This window comes from Pyrgilauda ruficollis, unplaced genomic scaffold (assembly GCF_017590135.1).
Source record: "Pyrgilauda ruficollis isolate IOZ18807 unplaced genomic scaffold, ASM1759013v1 scaffold2, whole genome shotgun sequence".
NCBI classification, from domain to species: Eukaryota; Metazoa; Chordata; class Aves; order Passeriformes; family Passeridae; genus Pyrgilauda; species Pyrgilauda ruficollis.
The window spans coordinates 2,720,215-2,734,928 of NW_024519206.1; the positions used below are offsets into that span (position 1 = coordinate 2,720,215).

The window sequence follows — 14,714 nt, forward strand, 5'->3', positions numbered from 1 at the left end:
GGTGATGTCCTCAGAAAACTTATTTGCATTTCCAGCATTATGTTACTCTTCACTTGAGGGAATCACTCACACTCAGAGGAAAATTTGGAGTGAAAGGAGCTCAGACCATCTGGCTAATAAGCACAGAGAACATGGTCAGGTCCTGTGGTCACTGGCTTCTTCAAGAACATGGTGCAGGCAGAGGCTGCCCAAGAGGGCAGAGCAGAAGGAAGTGCAGTGAGTCAAAAAAGGCTCTCCCCTCCTCCTTCCAGCCCAGGATTCCTTAGCTAAGGAATGATCATCGCTGCACAACTTGTAAAAATGTCTCTTGTGATTAGCAGGGAGCATGCAAGAGCTGGAACTGTTTTATTTTCCTCTGATTTATCTTTCTCAAGAGCTTAAGGTATGTCCTACCTCTTTTCTCTCCAGAAAGCCATTTGAACTGTTTGTCAGTGGCTTCTTCACAGAGCTGAGGGTTTCAGCAATAAATAGTTTGAGGGCATTTTGAGGCTCTGAGATCTGAAGCCTCACCCTCTGCAGCTGAGACTCAGCATGCTCCTCCCTAACACTTTATGGGATGAAATCAGAAAGCTATTTTGAGAAATCAGATTTCTCAATAATGAGAAAAAATAAAACCTCAAACTTCAATGCTAAGTGCTCACTGTCATATTTAAAGGCATATTTCTGTCTGTTTAGGATAGAAAAACTGCAGGTGTCTGTACAAAAATGAGGCAATGAAGAGCTGGATAATTCTCTGTCAGCTCCATTGCAATAGTTTTGCAAATAACTTTTTTACTGTATATCTGGAGTTCAAGAGCAGATTTCTATCTGCATTACTGCAGAGTACAGTCTATAGTCTTTTTTTCAGTCTCAAATAAAATAATTGAAAATTGGAAAAAAAAGGAGGTGAGCACTACTTCAGTGACCCATTTACTTTTTAGTAAACTGAGTTTATTTAGTAAATATAGTTTTATTAAAACGTATGTGATTCATACTGTACAGTTTTGTTTGAGTATTGCTTAGGTTAATTCACACTAGAAGGATACAAAACTGCTCTTATGAAACCAGCTAAGGAACTCATTTTAATTGCCAGTACCAAAGGGGCACTTAGGTGTCTACTAATGTGTAATCTATTGGAAAGAGTATCCAAAATATCTGATGAATTTAAACACACTAAATTCTTCCTTCAATATAAACAGATCTCTAATTTTCTGAATATTGTTTTAGATTTTAAAAGAAGTCTTGAAAAAGGTGGAAGGAACAAATCCTGAGAAAACCTAATCAAGGAAACACCTGTAATATTAAAACAGATATTTTCCAGTGTTTTTGTAAAATAGGCTTCATAGCAGTTTTTGTTCTAACCCTATTTAAAGATGTATTGAAGTAAAACAATGAGTTGGTTGCCCCACCAGATCAAGCAATCACATTCAGCAACTCTGTAGGCACTGAAATGAAGTTTGGAAACTTTTTGTTTAGCCTTTGTTTATTTGCTTGCACCCATCGATGGACACTGGTGAAGTAGATCTCAGGTAAAGCAGATCTGCTGCAGGAGAACACTCCTCTGCGCAAGATCATGATTCTGCACTTAAAAGGAGGTTATTGAAGTCTTTGCATTCACTCCAGCTCTTGTTGAGATCTTTACCAAGTCCCTCTGGCTGGCACAGTGGAAATTGTACAGGCTCCTTGTGCTCCGGTGCAGCAGCCTGGATCCATGAGAGAGCAGTAAATACCATTTGTCATCACTTTTTTCTCATTGGACTTCCTTCCCACTTTTAGAGAAACAAAAAAAAGGCAGGGGGGTGGCAGGGGGGGGAAGACTTGCGAGTTGGGCTACTTTCTACTGGAGGCATGTCTATAGTGTTCTTTTCAACATCAGTGAAAATCAAGATTCTCCCTGTTGAAAATTACTGTAATGATGGAAAGCTTCCTTCTGATTTGATTATGTGGTATATTTTTCACCCTCGACTCTCTTGACTTTTTAAATAGCTTTTATTAGTATAATCTTTATCTTGCTTCCCACACGGAGGAAAAAAGATCTCACAGAGAACAGTTTTCATATGCATTTATAAGACACTATGAGTTTTATTACTGCATTTCACTCTGAGCCTTAATGTAAACAGGCATTGCCATCTTAGAAAAGCTGCTGCAAACTTCCTGAGTAGTGCTCTACCTCTAAAAAAGCTCACTGGGCAAAACCATCGTAACTCAGCTGGAAGATAAAGTACTTAACCCATAGTTAATATATTAAGGCCTTTCATGGGGATCTGGCCTAGGAAGTAATGAGGTTTAAGATTCCTGTATGCTCACCAGCTTGAAGTTTAGCCCCACCAAGTCGGACAATGTGATGTGTTTTGTATAGCAATTGCATTTAAAACCTTTCACACAACAGCAGATAGGCACCTGATCTGATCTGTCTGGAAGAGCACCAGTTTTGTCCGTATTCATCTGAAATTTCGGTCAGCACTGCCAGTACAAAGGGAACCTTCATTAAAAGTGACTTCTTTTTATTCCCACATAATAGATACAATGCTCTACTTCCATAGATTAGTCTTTAACTTGCCTGAACTATCTTTCATGAATATTTCACACATGAGCTAGGAACACTCATTTCTCTGGAATTTATTTGGAATTCACAGCTCACGATCACAACAGTGGCTAATGCTTTTGTGCTTCTTGTTTACATAGATTACTTTTTAAATATCACTGCTGTTCATTAGGCTGTATATGATTAACACCCCTTCTCCTCAGCAGTTAACCGATTTATCAGATAATAGACAATACTGTACAGGACCACCAGACACCAAAAACTGAGGCTTACGTCAACAAAAGCATGTATTTCTGTGCTAATTATTGTAAGTGATAGTCTTTCTTACTAGAAAGAAAATGAGGCAGATTTTGCTTTCAGTAACACTGCTGTAAATGCATAATAATTCTGGCACATCCACAGCGTGGTTCTTCCAGATTCACACAGTCACAGCTGGACTATATTTCTCTACTAGAACAGAATTCTTGTCCCTGCCTGGGTCAGAACAGCTGCCCTCAGCCATATGGCTGACTGCAAGCTTCAGGATAAAATTTCTCACCTCTGATCTGAGACACAAGTTCAGGGATTTTTTATTTATTTTTTTTTAACATGGCCCATTGTTTCTAAAAAATGCTAATTTCTAAAAAAAAAGTTCCACAGTTTCTACCTCCTCAACTGATGAGAAGTGACAGAGAAACAGGAATGCTTCTGGTAATCAGAAATCTGATTCCAGGCATTCAAGCTGAACTCATTGTCAGTTCACTACTAAAGTACGGAATTGTGAGAAAGCCCTTTATTGGGGCAAATCACTGTTAAAATGATATGTGCTTGTCATCATGTAGCTTATCAATAAAAAATATTATGTGCTTCTACATGGATTTTTTTTCTTTTCTCTTTTTGACATTTAAAGTTCCATTGAAATATAAAGATGAAGCCAATCTTCTACTCTGGAAATAATTTACAAAGCAATTCCCTGAGTACTGTCACATGATGAAGAATCAGTGCAGATTTTCATTTTTATAATTTGTATACAGTTCTTTGCACTATATCACTAAGAAATGATCTGGACTTATGGGTCACAAGGAAAGTTAAAGAGCAGGGATGTTGCAATGCAGTTTATTAAAATCTGCTTATTCCAGCAACTACTCTTCAGTGGCAGGTATGACTGTCCTGTGCAAATCACTAGTCAGGAGTTTCAGTGGCAGCTTGCCTATGCAAACCCAACTGATTATAATCACTGCTTCCCTCCTCTGCAGTAGAAATTTGCACTGTGACACACAATACCCGATGCTGGACATTGGCTACTATAATAAAAGTTAATTTGCAGGATGGTACGGGCTGCATTAATTTTCAACATGGCAAAACACTAACAGTTGGCCCAACCTTGGGCCAGTGTTGTTTCATCAGCAAACTGAAAAAGGAAGTAAGTAATGAATCATATAAAGGGCTTTAGATGACAAGTGTTTGGATTAGTCAAACTCACAGCAGGCTGAAGGGATGTAAGAGTAACCTAAGAAGACAAAGCAGAGCAGCACAGTGACAGCTGAAATTTTTCATAGCCAAAAAAAAAACCTAGATGAAGACATTTACCTGGAAATATGGTACACTTTATGTAATAGCTTCAATAAGGAACTGAAAAAATCTTCCATGAGCACTTCCTTTCCCTGCCCCACCTCCTCCAGAATACTCTACAGCCTGCTCACTATGAAACCCTGTGAAAATCATGGTTTATGTTACATTTCCCCATTATACCAGGTAGATAAGGGATTAAAACCCAAGCCTGTGATATTTCACTATGTACTTTAGCAGCAAGCCCTTAGGCTTTAAATTATATTTTTATGCAAGTGAAGACCTTAGGCTTTAAATTATATTTTTATGCAAGTAAAGAAAGTGCCCATGGAGCAGCTGAATTACACAGGGTGCTGCAATGGTCACTGCAGCATCCTGGTCTATCAAGACAGCCCTTGCTGAGTCCCTGAGTTGGCGTGAACAGAGGAGTGCCAAACTCTTGGATCCTTCCCAGGACATGAGCAGGGTATTGGATTACTCAGGGCATGCTATGATGTGTGAGAAGGCACCCAATTCTGGATCAAAAACTAGAGTGAAGCTGCTCTCAGATTTGGGGCTCCCTTTAAATTCTAGGTCCACTTTTGTATCCCATCCAAAGATACTCCTGTGAAAGTCAAAGACACAGAGAGATAAGGACTAATAGTAATTTCTCAAACACAATTCCAAAGATCATATATATTATACAACCCATGTTGCTGTTAAAAGACAGCCATCTTTTACAGTTATAAACTTTGTTTAAATTGAATTTCAACTTCCTAAACAGGCTTATGTTTTTATAAGCCATGGTTTGAACATGAAACGAACACAGCCCTAAAGGTCAGTGTTAGGTATGAAAAGATATTCAGAGGACACTCTGGGCTGCTGCTGTAAACAGCACAGCCAAAGTTCACAACCAACAGGAAGGGATATGGGCAGTGTCCACAGGTATTGTGCCCTGGCTCCCCCCAGGGAGGTTATATTGGCCCCTTTCTGTTTGAAGGCTGGGTACCAAGAGGTTTGGCATGGGACAAGCACTCAAAACTGTGTCACTAGTTACCTGCCATTGTCGGCCACAGTGTCCTCATTCATCTGCACCAAGCAAGAGATGACTAAAATAAAAAGGGGCTTTGAGACCAAAAACCAGAAATGGAGTGACAGAAAGACAATGGCAAGCATAGACAACTGCTTTAATCGAAAATCTGGCAGCGAGAGAAACATCAATAACAAAATCAGATCTTGACTAGTTCGCCCGTCATGTTCCCTCTCCAAAATAGGTTTAAAGCACACACCTGAATTATTCTAACTGAAAGCCAGTGTAATTTCAAACAAATAGTTTGTAACCCACACAAAAGCTATTCAGATAGTGCAACATCAAACAGGAGCCCCAGCAGCAGACAATAAACTAAACTAAGCACCCCTTTGAGAGCAGCTCTTTCGAGAAAGCCAGCTGAGCTACAAAACTGCTGGGGATGATTAATATCAATGCAATTTATTGGCTTTCTTCAAATACAGACCTCAGTGTAAGGAAATAATTGAAGAGACAACTAAACTCTGTTAAGAGTCATAATTAAGAAATTACAGGTTCCAGTACACATATTGGTCTATACAATGCATTCAGGATAATGACAGAACAAGCTTTTTTTTCCACAAAAAATACATTTTATTAACATTACTTATGAAATATTGTAGGTGAAATTAACTGAAATTCAGACATGACTAAAATACAAAATATAAAAGAATGTGCAAAAGTATCACCATAGGCATAACCTACCATAGGAAATATAAAAGTGCCTCAAAAGAGGGAATACGCTTTTGTAGATGAAATTTACAGAAACTTCTGCTGCTCTGCTTCAACAGCCACTGCATTATCACAAATACCAAAATCTTCTGCAGATGTAATCAGCATAGCTCCATTAAAATCAGTAAAACTATGCTGATTAATGCCATATGAGGATCTGGAGTAACTTAGCAAAATTTTCAAATGTCATGGAAAAGTAATGGCTACATTTTTATTTTAATACTCAGCTAGCTTATTCATTGCCTTTGTCAGTGTTTATCAAGGCATCCTTATTCCAAATTCTCTCCTGTGGGATGAGCTGCATTTAAATTTATACTTTTTTTACTGTAATGAAGACTTCTGAAAGCCTTTACTATGAACATTAACTGTAAATGACAATCTGTTTAAATGATAGGGCCAAAGCATGTAAATGGCAGGGCAATAAACCTCTGAACACACTTGTGAAAAGTTACTTTTCTTTAGCAAGCAGAGGATGCAAAAAAAAAAAAATTTAAAAAAAATTAAATCCATGGTAGATTTTCAGTGTTGGACTCTCCTTATTTATAATAACAGACATTTGATTTTTCAAATTTTAATTGATTTGCAACAGCTGAAACATTCCCCCTATAAAAACATGGAAATCTAAACAAGTCTTTCCAAAATATTATTGCAAAGACAACACAGCAGAAGAACCAAACTTAGGTTCATTCTTCTATTAAATGCAGTTCCTTATAAAAAGGCAAATTGCTTAAAAAGCAGCTCTGAAAGACAGAACTATGTCAGTATAAAACTTTGTGAAAAATATCTTACAAAAGAAGAAAGTGGAATTGACAAAAAATGTTTCAAACATCCAAATGCACATCAGCTTTAAGACTTCAGGTTATACATCTGAGATTTTTTCTTCAGTTTTCTCACTATTTTTCTGCGGGATACATTTGTTGGCTTGTTGATACTCGGTTTCTGATTTCCTGCTAACAAAACAAAGGAAAGAGTTAGGGAAACTGAATGAAAAAACTGTTACCACTTGTTATTGTTTGAGTTTTGTTCATGTTACACTGCTCACTGTCCAATAATAACAAACATACCAGAAACTGTAACGTGTTCCTATTCCCTATTGTCACACTGTAAGGTCACCAGTGTGTTCACCTTTGGCACTGGAATCCTACTTTGCTGCTCTTTTCCTGAGCAGACATCAAAGCCTTATCCAAGTGTCCTGCAGTGACAGCAGAATGAAACTAAATACACTGCCCTCTATTAAAAACAAAAACAAAACAAAAACAAACAAACAAACAAACAAACAACAACCAAACAAAAAAAATACCCCAACCTGTTCTTACATTTCTCTGAACAGTGGGGCAAAAGTTAAAATATAGCCAGTGCTTGTGGGAGATGTAAAGATAAAATTATTTGAGTTTCTGCACAAAACTCACACAGAAGCTGCAGAGTGGCCTAAGACAGCCACAGCTAATGCCAGACATGCTTTCAAAGGCTGCATGAATTGTGTGAGAGCAATTCAGAAAACAAGTATTCTGCAATCTTAACTAAAAATCTTAATCTTTATGCTACCTATTTACCAGCATGCAGAGCCACTGTGGCCAGTTCCCAATTCTTTTGCTGTCACCCCAATGCATTTGCTTTCTTTTCCAGTATAAACTTTTAAAGATGAAATTAATCACAAACCTTTTCACTCAAAACACTATAGGTCAGCTTAACAAACAGTTGTATATTTGCAGAGAGAAGATCAACTGAATTCAACTTAAAACTCCAGGAGGTAACATGAAAGCTGCTGAGGAGGAAATAATCGAAGCAGGAGAGGAGGAGTGGCTTAAGTTGCCTGAATTATTTGCTTAATGTTGCTGTGCACTCCCAAGCTACAGAAATGAATATGCATAGCACAACATTAGTCAGCACTAATTATGCCCTTAACTTTGGTCTTCAGCTGTACCAAGCCCTACTGAACTGTGAAATCCCCAAGTTGATGAAAAAGCTTGTAGCTGATACTTTGCATGTGGCTATCTGGTGCTCTAGTTTCAAGAGAGACAGCATCTCCTTACCTCTTTCTTCCTCATACACACAAAAAAAGTGAGGAAGAGAGAATCCCCAGGTGAATCTGGCTGGGTGTGGGCAGGGGCAGTGTGGAGGTGAGATGCTGCTGAAGAAGGAGTTTCCTTCCTCCTCTCCCTGCACTCTCCACACTGGAGCCTGGCCGGACCACTTCACAAGTAGTAATAGATGTAAATTAGATAATCACAAGCATCTCAGATAAACTTAACATACTATTAGAGACTCTCACAATACAATGGCAGAGACACACTCAACTTGTCATCCACAGAAATATTCCTGTCATGACTAACTGGCAAGCAGTACTTTTATTTCTGAGGACTGTGCTCAATCCTTGCCCCAGCCCTGGATTTCCAGCCCAGAACTGACAAATCATCTCCCAGCATAAGGCTTCTGACTATGCAACCTCAATACTGAAGTACTCAGATCTTGTGCTTATTATGTTTAAAACAGAGCTGCTTTTTAGTTTTTCCTTTTCCCAAAGGTAATGTACATGTTTGATACAGCCTTAAATATCTTTCCCATTAGTATCCATTTTTAAAATACAGCACTGTGTCTGCTTCCTAAGTGTTCTGGGCAACAACTTACAATTCTCTATCTCTCTCATTTATTTTCCTATCAAATTAATTAAATTAAGAGTATTAAAACTTGCAATAGCTGCAATATGACTGCAAATAAAAGCACAACTGCTTTGATTTACAAGCAGAGTCACTAGCTGGTTTGAATAAAAGCATTAGGAAAATCAATTATCATTCCAAGCTTTCCCACCACTGCCAGAGAAACAGCTGACGCAGCACAAGTGATGAGGCAGAAATCTTTAGTAATGTGAATTGGAAACGTGAGTAGGCAACAACGAATTGAGGAAAGATGGTAACTTCTGAAAGTGCAAAGGAAAAAAGTAAATTGATTTCACAACTGACTTTAATCCTATTTAAAACTATCCAGAATAAAAGTATATCTTAATTAGTGGTCATGGAGATACTGAACAGTTTAAAGACTGATTCCTTGTAGGCTCTGTCATTTTGTGTGCCCTCCTCTACACTTCATTCAAATATGGTGTAACTACCTCACATCACACTGATCTTGCCAGAAGGCTGTAGCATTGCCTTTCCATCTTCCCTGGCCTTAAAAACATGAGTCCAAAATGACTCTTCTGGACAAAGAGTCCAAAAAACATACCCCTGTAGCAAACCAAGGTGAGTAAAAGAACATTGTGAACAGTTGTTACTGGTATGTGAATTGGTTTAACTGCTTGTGACTGACAAAATAAAAAAAATAAAATAAAAAGGAAGAAAAAAACCCCCAAACCAAAAAACCCTTACCTTTTCTACAGACATTGTAGCAATCCATTTCAGTGACAAAGTTGTTGGCATTTCCACCACAGCCAGTATACCTGAACTCTTTACATGATTTAGTCTTGGTGTCATAGTAATAGCGAGGCACAGAAGAGGAACACAATCCTTCATCCTTTGGGCTATAGCATAGCAAGGGGCCAGCTTGGGGAAAAAAGGACAAAGGAAAAAAAGAAGAGAGAGAACAAGAAAAATTATATAAATGTAATCTCTGTATATGGCTTCTTAAAATTGATCCTGAAATAAATTTTGTGTTTAAACAGCATTTTTTCCCCTTGAACTGACACTATTACTGATGACTTCAGAGACTTTCTATATCTTATTCCTGGGAGTTGTGAATTTGAGAAAGCAACAGACCATCCTAGAAAACAGGATTAGATCCCATAAGTGAAATTCATCAGCTCCCCCCATTTGTGGGGGAAGCTGATGAATTTCACTTATGGGATCTAATCCTGTTTTCTAGGTGGGGGAATGTATACATATGACAGCGAAGATTTTTATGTAATCTTATTCTGCATATACAGGAATACAGCAATAATTTCAGTGGAACAACCTCTGCAGAGAAAAAAAAGACACAACTATGCTATAATTTCCCAGCAAATTCTGCTTGCAGCAAAGAGTACAAATCCAACAACTTTCCTCAAGAGCATGTTTCTTTTTGCCTCAACAAAATTTTATTTTTTCTGCTGTAACCCCTTTATCAACTCATTGTATGTGCAACAGAAATAATGCAGATTTCACCTAAGAAAATGCTAATAATCTGTCATCAGCCACAAATAAATGTCATCAAGCACTAATAACGCTTAGGTCAGTGACAGCTTTTACAAATTCTGGTAGGTCTTCAAAGAGCCTATCTTGAACTAGATATTAATTTGGTGTTCACGTCAAAACTTAGTTATTGTCACCTGCTCAAAATTGCCACCAATTTTATCTAAAGCTCACATGGACAGACAGTGAAGAGCCACATCAGGCAAAACACTTCTGTTAGAAGCTGAGCTGTTGAGTGCCAAAAACCTGAGCTGCCTTCCACCATCTCTCAGTCCTGAATTTTATCTGCTTTACATTACACTATCACTTCTCTGCATGTGACTGCTACAATCTCTGATACATCTTCCTCAACACAGACCTTCAACCTTATTATTTCTCTTCAGATACACCTGTACAGCTCTCTAGAAGTCAAGAAATTGATTTGGTATAGCTGTGGGTGTATTTAAGATCTCAGCATTTTTGTTCTTCCAGTAACAGCTAAGACAACATATTAAAATTAAAGTGGACAATATAAACATCTGCTTTACACAAGTCTTCAAAAATACCACTATATGGGTATTCAGAGGAAAATATCAAATGAAGTATCATCTTCATATCACTTTCAAACCATCTATTTTATTAAAAACTTGGAACAACCATTACTTTTTTCTGGCAGACAGTGGTCCACACAAGACTGCAAATCTCTGAAGTTGTTGCCATTTCCATAACAGCCACCATAGATGAATTCCTCACACCTCATCGAGCTCAAGTTAAAGGCATATCTTCTTAGATAACTCCTGCAAGGTCCTCCATCAGCCTCCATCCGGCATAATTTGGGCACTTCTGCAGAAAAAACAATTTCATCCTCTGTAAAGCCAGCCCTTCATGCTTCACATACAGAACAACACGGCAGTGTAGGCAGAACAGTATTACTTCAGTTGAAGGCAAGTCCCAGTTTGTCCCACCTGCTTCTTACTGGAGGAATCCAATGCATTAATTAGCGAATATTAAATCATATTTAAAACAATACTGAATCATATTTAAAACAATATTTAAGTGCAATATTAAATCATATTTAAAACACTAATAGAGAAATTCCACATGTCATCTCTGGGTCAACTCACTGTGCATTTTCTGCCTAAAACTGACATCAGCAAGAAGCTGCAACAAGCAGGAGGGTCATCAGTTGGACTCGATCATCTTAAAGGTCTTTTCCAACCTAAACAACTCTATGATTCTAAGACTCTGCGATATATCGGGCGGGTGCAAAGCGTCCCGCAAAACCAAGCAGCCTCCCCGGTATGTCCCCTCCAGCCCCCTGCCACCCCGGGGCCCTCTGGGGCACTGCCGGTCCCTGGACTCACTCTTGATGGTCCAGCAGCTCTTCTCGCAGTCGTCGAAGGTGAGGAAGTTGTTGGCGTTGCCGTAGCATCCCCCGTAGGTGAACTCCTGGCAGCTCTGCGTGTGCCGGTCGTAGTACCAGCGCGGCACCAGGGCGCGGCAGGGCCCCTCGTCGGGGGCCAGCAGGCAGGCGCGCTGCTTCTCTGCGGAGACACCAGCCACCGGGGCTGAGGCCACCGCGCCGGGGGGCGGCCCCGACCCCGCGGGGTCCCACTGAGGGCCCGCTCCTACCTGTGAGGGGGCGCTGGGCCAGCGCGGCGCAGGCCAGCGGCAGCAGCAGCGCGGGCAGCGGCAGGCGGCGGCCGGAGGCCATGGCGGGCGAGAGGGCGGGTGGCAGCGGGGTCCCGGGAGCGAGCGGCGCTTCCCCTCCGACGGCAGCGCTTTATATGCACCGAGGCGGCTTTCCCGGGCCGCCTCCTTGCGCAGGTGGTGGGAGGGGAAGGTCTGATTCAGCGGGGCAGGAGGTCGCCGCTGACCCGGCCGTCACTGAGGCGCGGAAGGCTGCGCGGTGCGGGAGTCCTGGGGCGCGGGCAGCCCCCGCCCCGCCTCGCCCCGCCGCGGGGAGCAGCGGGGGCCGGGCGGGGGGCGCTGCCGGGGCTGCCTTCCCGCAGAGCTGCGCCGCCCATAGCCCAGGGGCCTCCGCCCCGGGGCTGCGGTGAGCTGGCTGGGGTCCACCCCCCGCCCCACTCACGTTACGGGATGATGCTCAAAGAGAGTTTCCTGTAAATCGCGGCGAAATCCGGGACAGGTCACTTAGCGAAAGCCCCCCTCTCTTCCCCCGTCATCCTCGCCTTTCCCACCCCCACCCCGAGGCCGCTCCCTTTTCGGAAGCTCCGGGTAGAGGACAGTGGGACGCCGAAAATCAAACGCTGATCCTGCTGCAGATCCTAATCTAGCCGGATCGAGTAGAGGCTGCTTAGCGAGTGCCGCCGAGACAAACGCGCATTAGTTTACCTCCATAGTGTAAAACGCTGATGGACTTGTGAATGAGGCATCGTCAGAGGGCTTGGACTTTGGGGAAACTCGAGGGGCCGAATGGATAACAACTCTGGCAGTGCAAAGAGGGATGGATTTCAGGAAATATCATGACCTGGTTTATTCTACAGATTGTAACCCCACCAGGCAATGAGGTGTGATCTGTGGGAGGTGGGGGTGAGCAGCAAACAGCATACTTTCCCTCTCTAATCTATTAGACACATTGAATTAATTAGTGTTTACCCCAGATTGAATATAATAAGAGAGATAAGAGTGGCTGCAAATTAGGCGTGTCCTCCATAGATAAGGACAAACTAATCTGATCTCCTATTGTTCTTCTCTGCTTCCTTTATAGGGGCATTAGGCCTCAGTCCTGCAGGCAGGCACTACCCTCGATGGGTTGCAATACCTGGAAATCTGTGGCCTGCAGGAAAGAAGCCACAGCCTGTACCAGCTGTAAGCAGGAGGCACTTCAGAGCACCCTGATTACTTGAACTGACTTTCTCTCCAAGGCTTCTGTGCTTTACTTATGTCGTGGAGGACTACAACCTAGTTTCCTGACATAGTTTTATATTTTATAAAGGCAAAAAAGGAGCAAATCTAATCCTTACCCCACCTACATGACTTCAGAAAGGGTATGAATGGCACCTCTTTCCCTCCTTTTTTCAGAACCTCTTTTTTTTTTCAGAATCTCCAGTAGCTGATGGATAAATGGGTGCTTTAGTGACAAGAAAATAAATCCTAGTGCAGCTTGAGTCATCATGATGGGACATATATCTGCCATACTTTAGACTCTTATAGCTACAACGGTTAAAAATAGGTGTCCTCATTTTTAGGCATTTTGTTCAGCTTATTAGGCAGAGCAGCTATATCAAAACTTGTGTCCCTCCAGAAGAAAAGAACCAACAAACAAAAAAACCCACATACTTTTTCTATTTCCAAAAGAAATCAAAAGGTCATCTTTCTAATAGTGGGAAACTACAGTGGTTTTAATATGATGTTCTTTAATATGTTGTCCTACACTGATATCCTTTAGTTTTCATCACATTTTTTGGAATTGCAAAGAAAGAAATTTAAATACCACTTTAAATAACAGCAGCAAAGTGAATGCTGTAATGCAAATACCATTTTCAATATTTTCCATTTCCTCTGCGCACAGACACATAGAAATCAGTCTGAGTTAAAGCCACCTATCAATCAGTGCTGCTATTCAGCTTCTCCTTTGCTTTAACTTAGATCACATAAATATCTCTAAAAATATATGAACCACAATAAAAGTTAACACAGCGAGTGGTAGAAAGTCCATTACTGACTGCCATCTGCAAAGCTAGTCATGTCAGCAGACAGGTCAGTGAAAGCTTTCCATTACAGAGCTATGGATACCAAATTCTTCCCACCCTAACTGTGCCAGTGGTGTTCCAGAGCCCACCTTCAGCTCACTCCTGCACCCTACACCTGCCTCCACCACATCACCTGCTCTCTACCTCTCCACACCACAATGTTTCTGCTGCCACCAACAGCCCAGGCTGTTCTGAGACACTCCTTCCACCAGCCAGCTCCTTCCACCTGTTTTGACTGGCCCAGGACCAGCAGCTGGTGGGCTTTGGGAATGCAGCTGTCAGTGTGGGTTATGGGGGTGTAGAAAGTGCATACCACCAGCTGGGGAGGGGAAGACAGTAGCCATAGGGAAAAGAAGAGAAACTGATTTTAGTGAACTGGCTGAAGTAAAATGAATACAAACCCCAAGAGCACTATAGGAGCAGTGCTGGAGAAGACGTAAATCTTACATGCTGCTGACAGCTGCTTACATTGGGTGAGTAGGAAGAGGTTGGAGAAAGAAGTGTGTTTAATGGGAAAAACCAGAGGAGGAAAGAGGGAGGGCTAACTGTCTATAAAGGTCTTTGAAGTGGCAGATAACAGAAGGACTGCAAGCCTATTTTAATGGCCTGTAGCTATGTTCAGTCTCAGGGGTCCTGAATTGTTCTTCCATTACTATTGCGGGAAAGCAGCTGCTAGGATGAGAGATGCTAGGTGCTGTACCAACATGCATGGAGGGGCCACTCGGTTTCTAAAAGCATAGAAATCTATTTGGGATCTAGACTTCAAAACCATATGCAACCACAGGAGAAGAATTTCCTAGCTCCTTCTTGCATTTTCTGAATGCATCACTTCCCTTATGTTGAGTACTTCACCCCAACACCTGTCATAACTACATGTGTCCAGAGACCCTGGTGCAAGCCAGGCACAATAACCCTCTCATGCAGTGTTGCAATTCTGCTTTGCAGACATACCTACCAAAAAGTTGCAATGTCTGGCATTGATGGGCTGGCCACCTGGTGAGGCACTTTAT

At 41.4% G+C, this 14,714-nt stretch overlaps 1 protein-coding gene across 2 annotated transcripts; it reads right to left on the minus strand.

Annotated features, from left to right (window-relative positions):
• Positions 1 to 5,217: 5,217 nt before the first annotated feature.
• TFPI2 (tissue factor pathway inhibitor 2) lies at positions 5,218 to 12,161 on the minus strand. 2 transcript variants are annotated; one of them, XM_041466705.1, is made up of 5 exons: positions 11,621 to 12,161; positions 11,353 to 11,532; positions 10,652 to 10,831; positions 9,212 to 9,385; positions 5,218 to 6,796 (listed from the first exon to the last, which is right to left on the minus strand). In XM_041466705.1, exons 1-5 carry the CDS (start codon positions 11,700 to 11,702, stop codon positions 6,696 to 6,698), a joined length of 717 nt encoding a protein of 238 aa, XP_041322639.1. In that variant the 5' UTR covers positions 11,703 to 12,161; the 3' UTR covers positions 5,218 to 6,695. The 2 variants fall into 2 exon arrangements, with proteins under 2 accessions (XP_041322639.1, XP_041322638.1); XM_041466704.1 differs by having other exon boundaries at positions 5,218 to 6,799; positions 11,621 to 12,155.
• Positions 12,162 to 14,714: the final 2,553 nt, after the last annotated feature.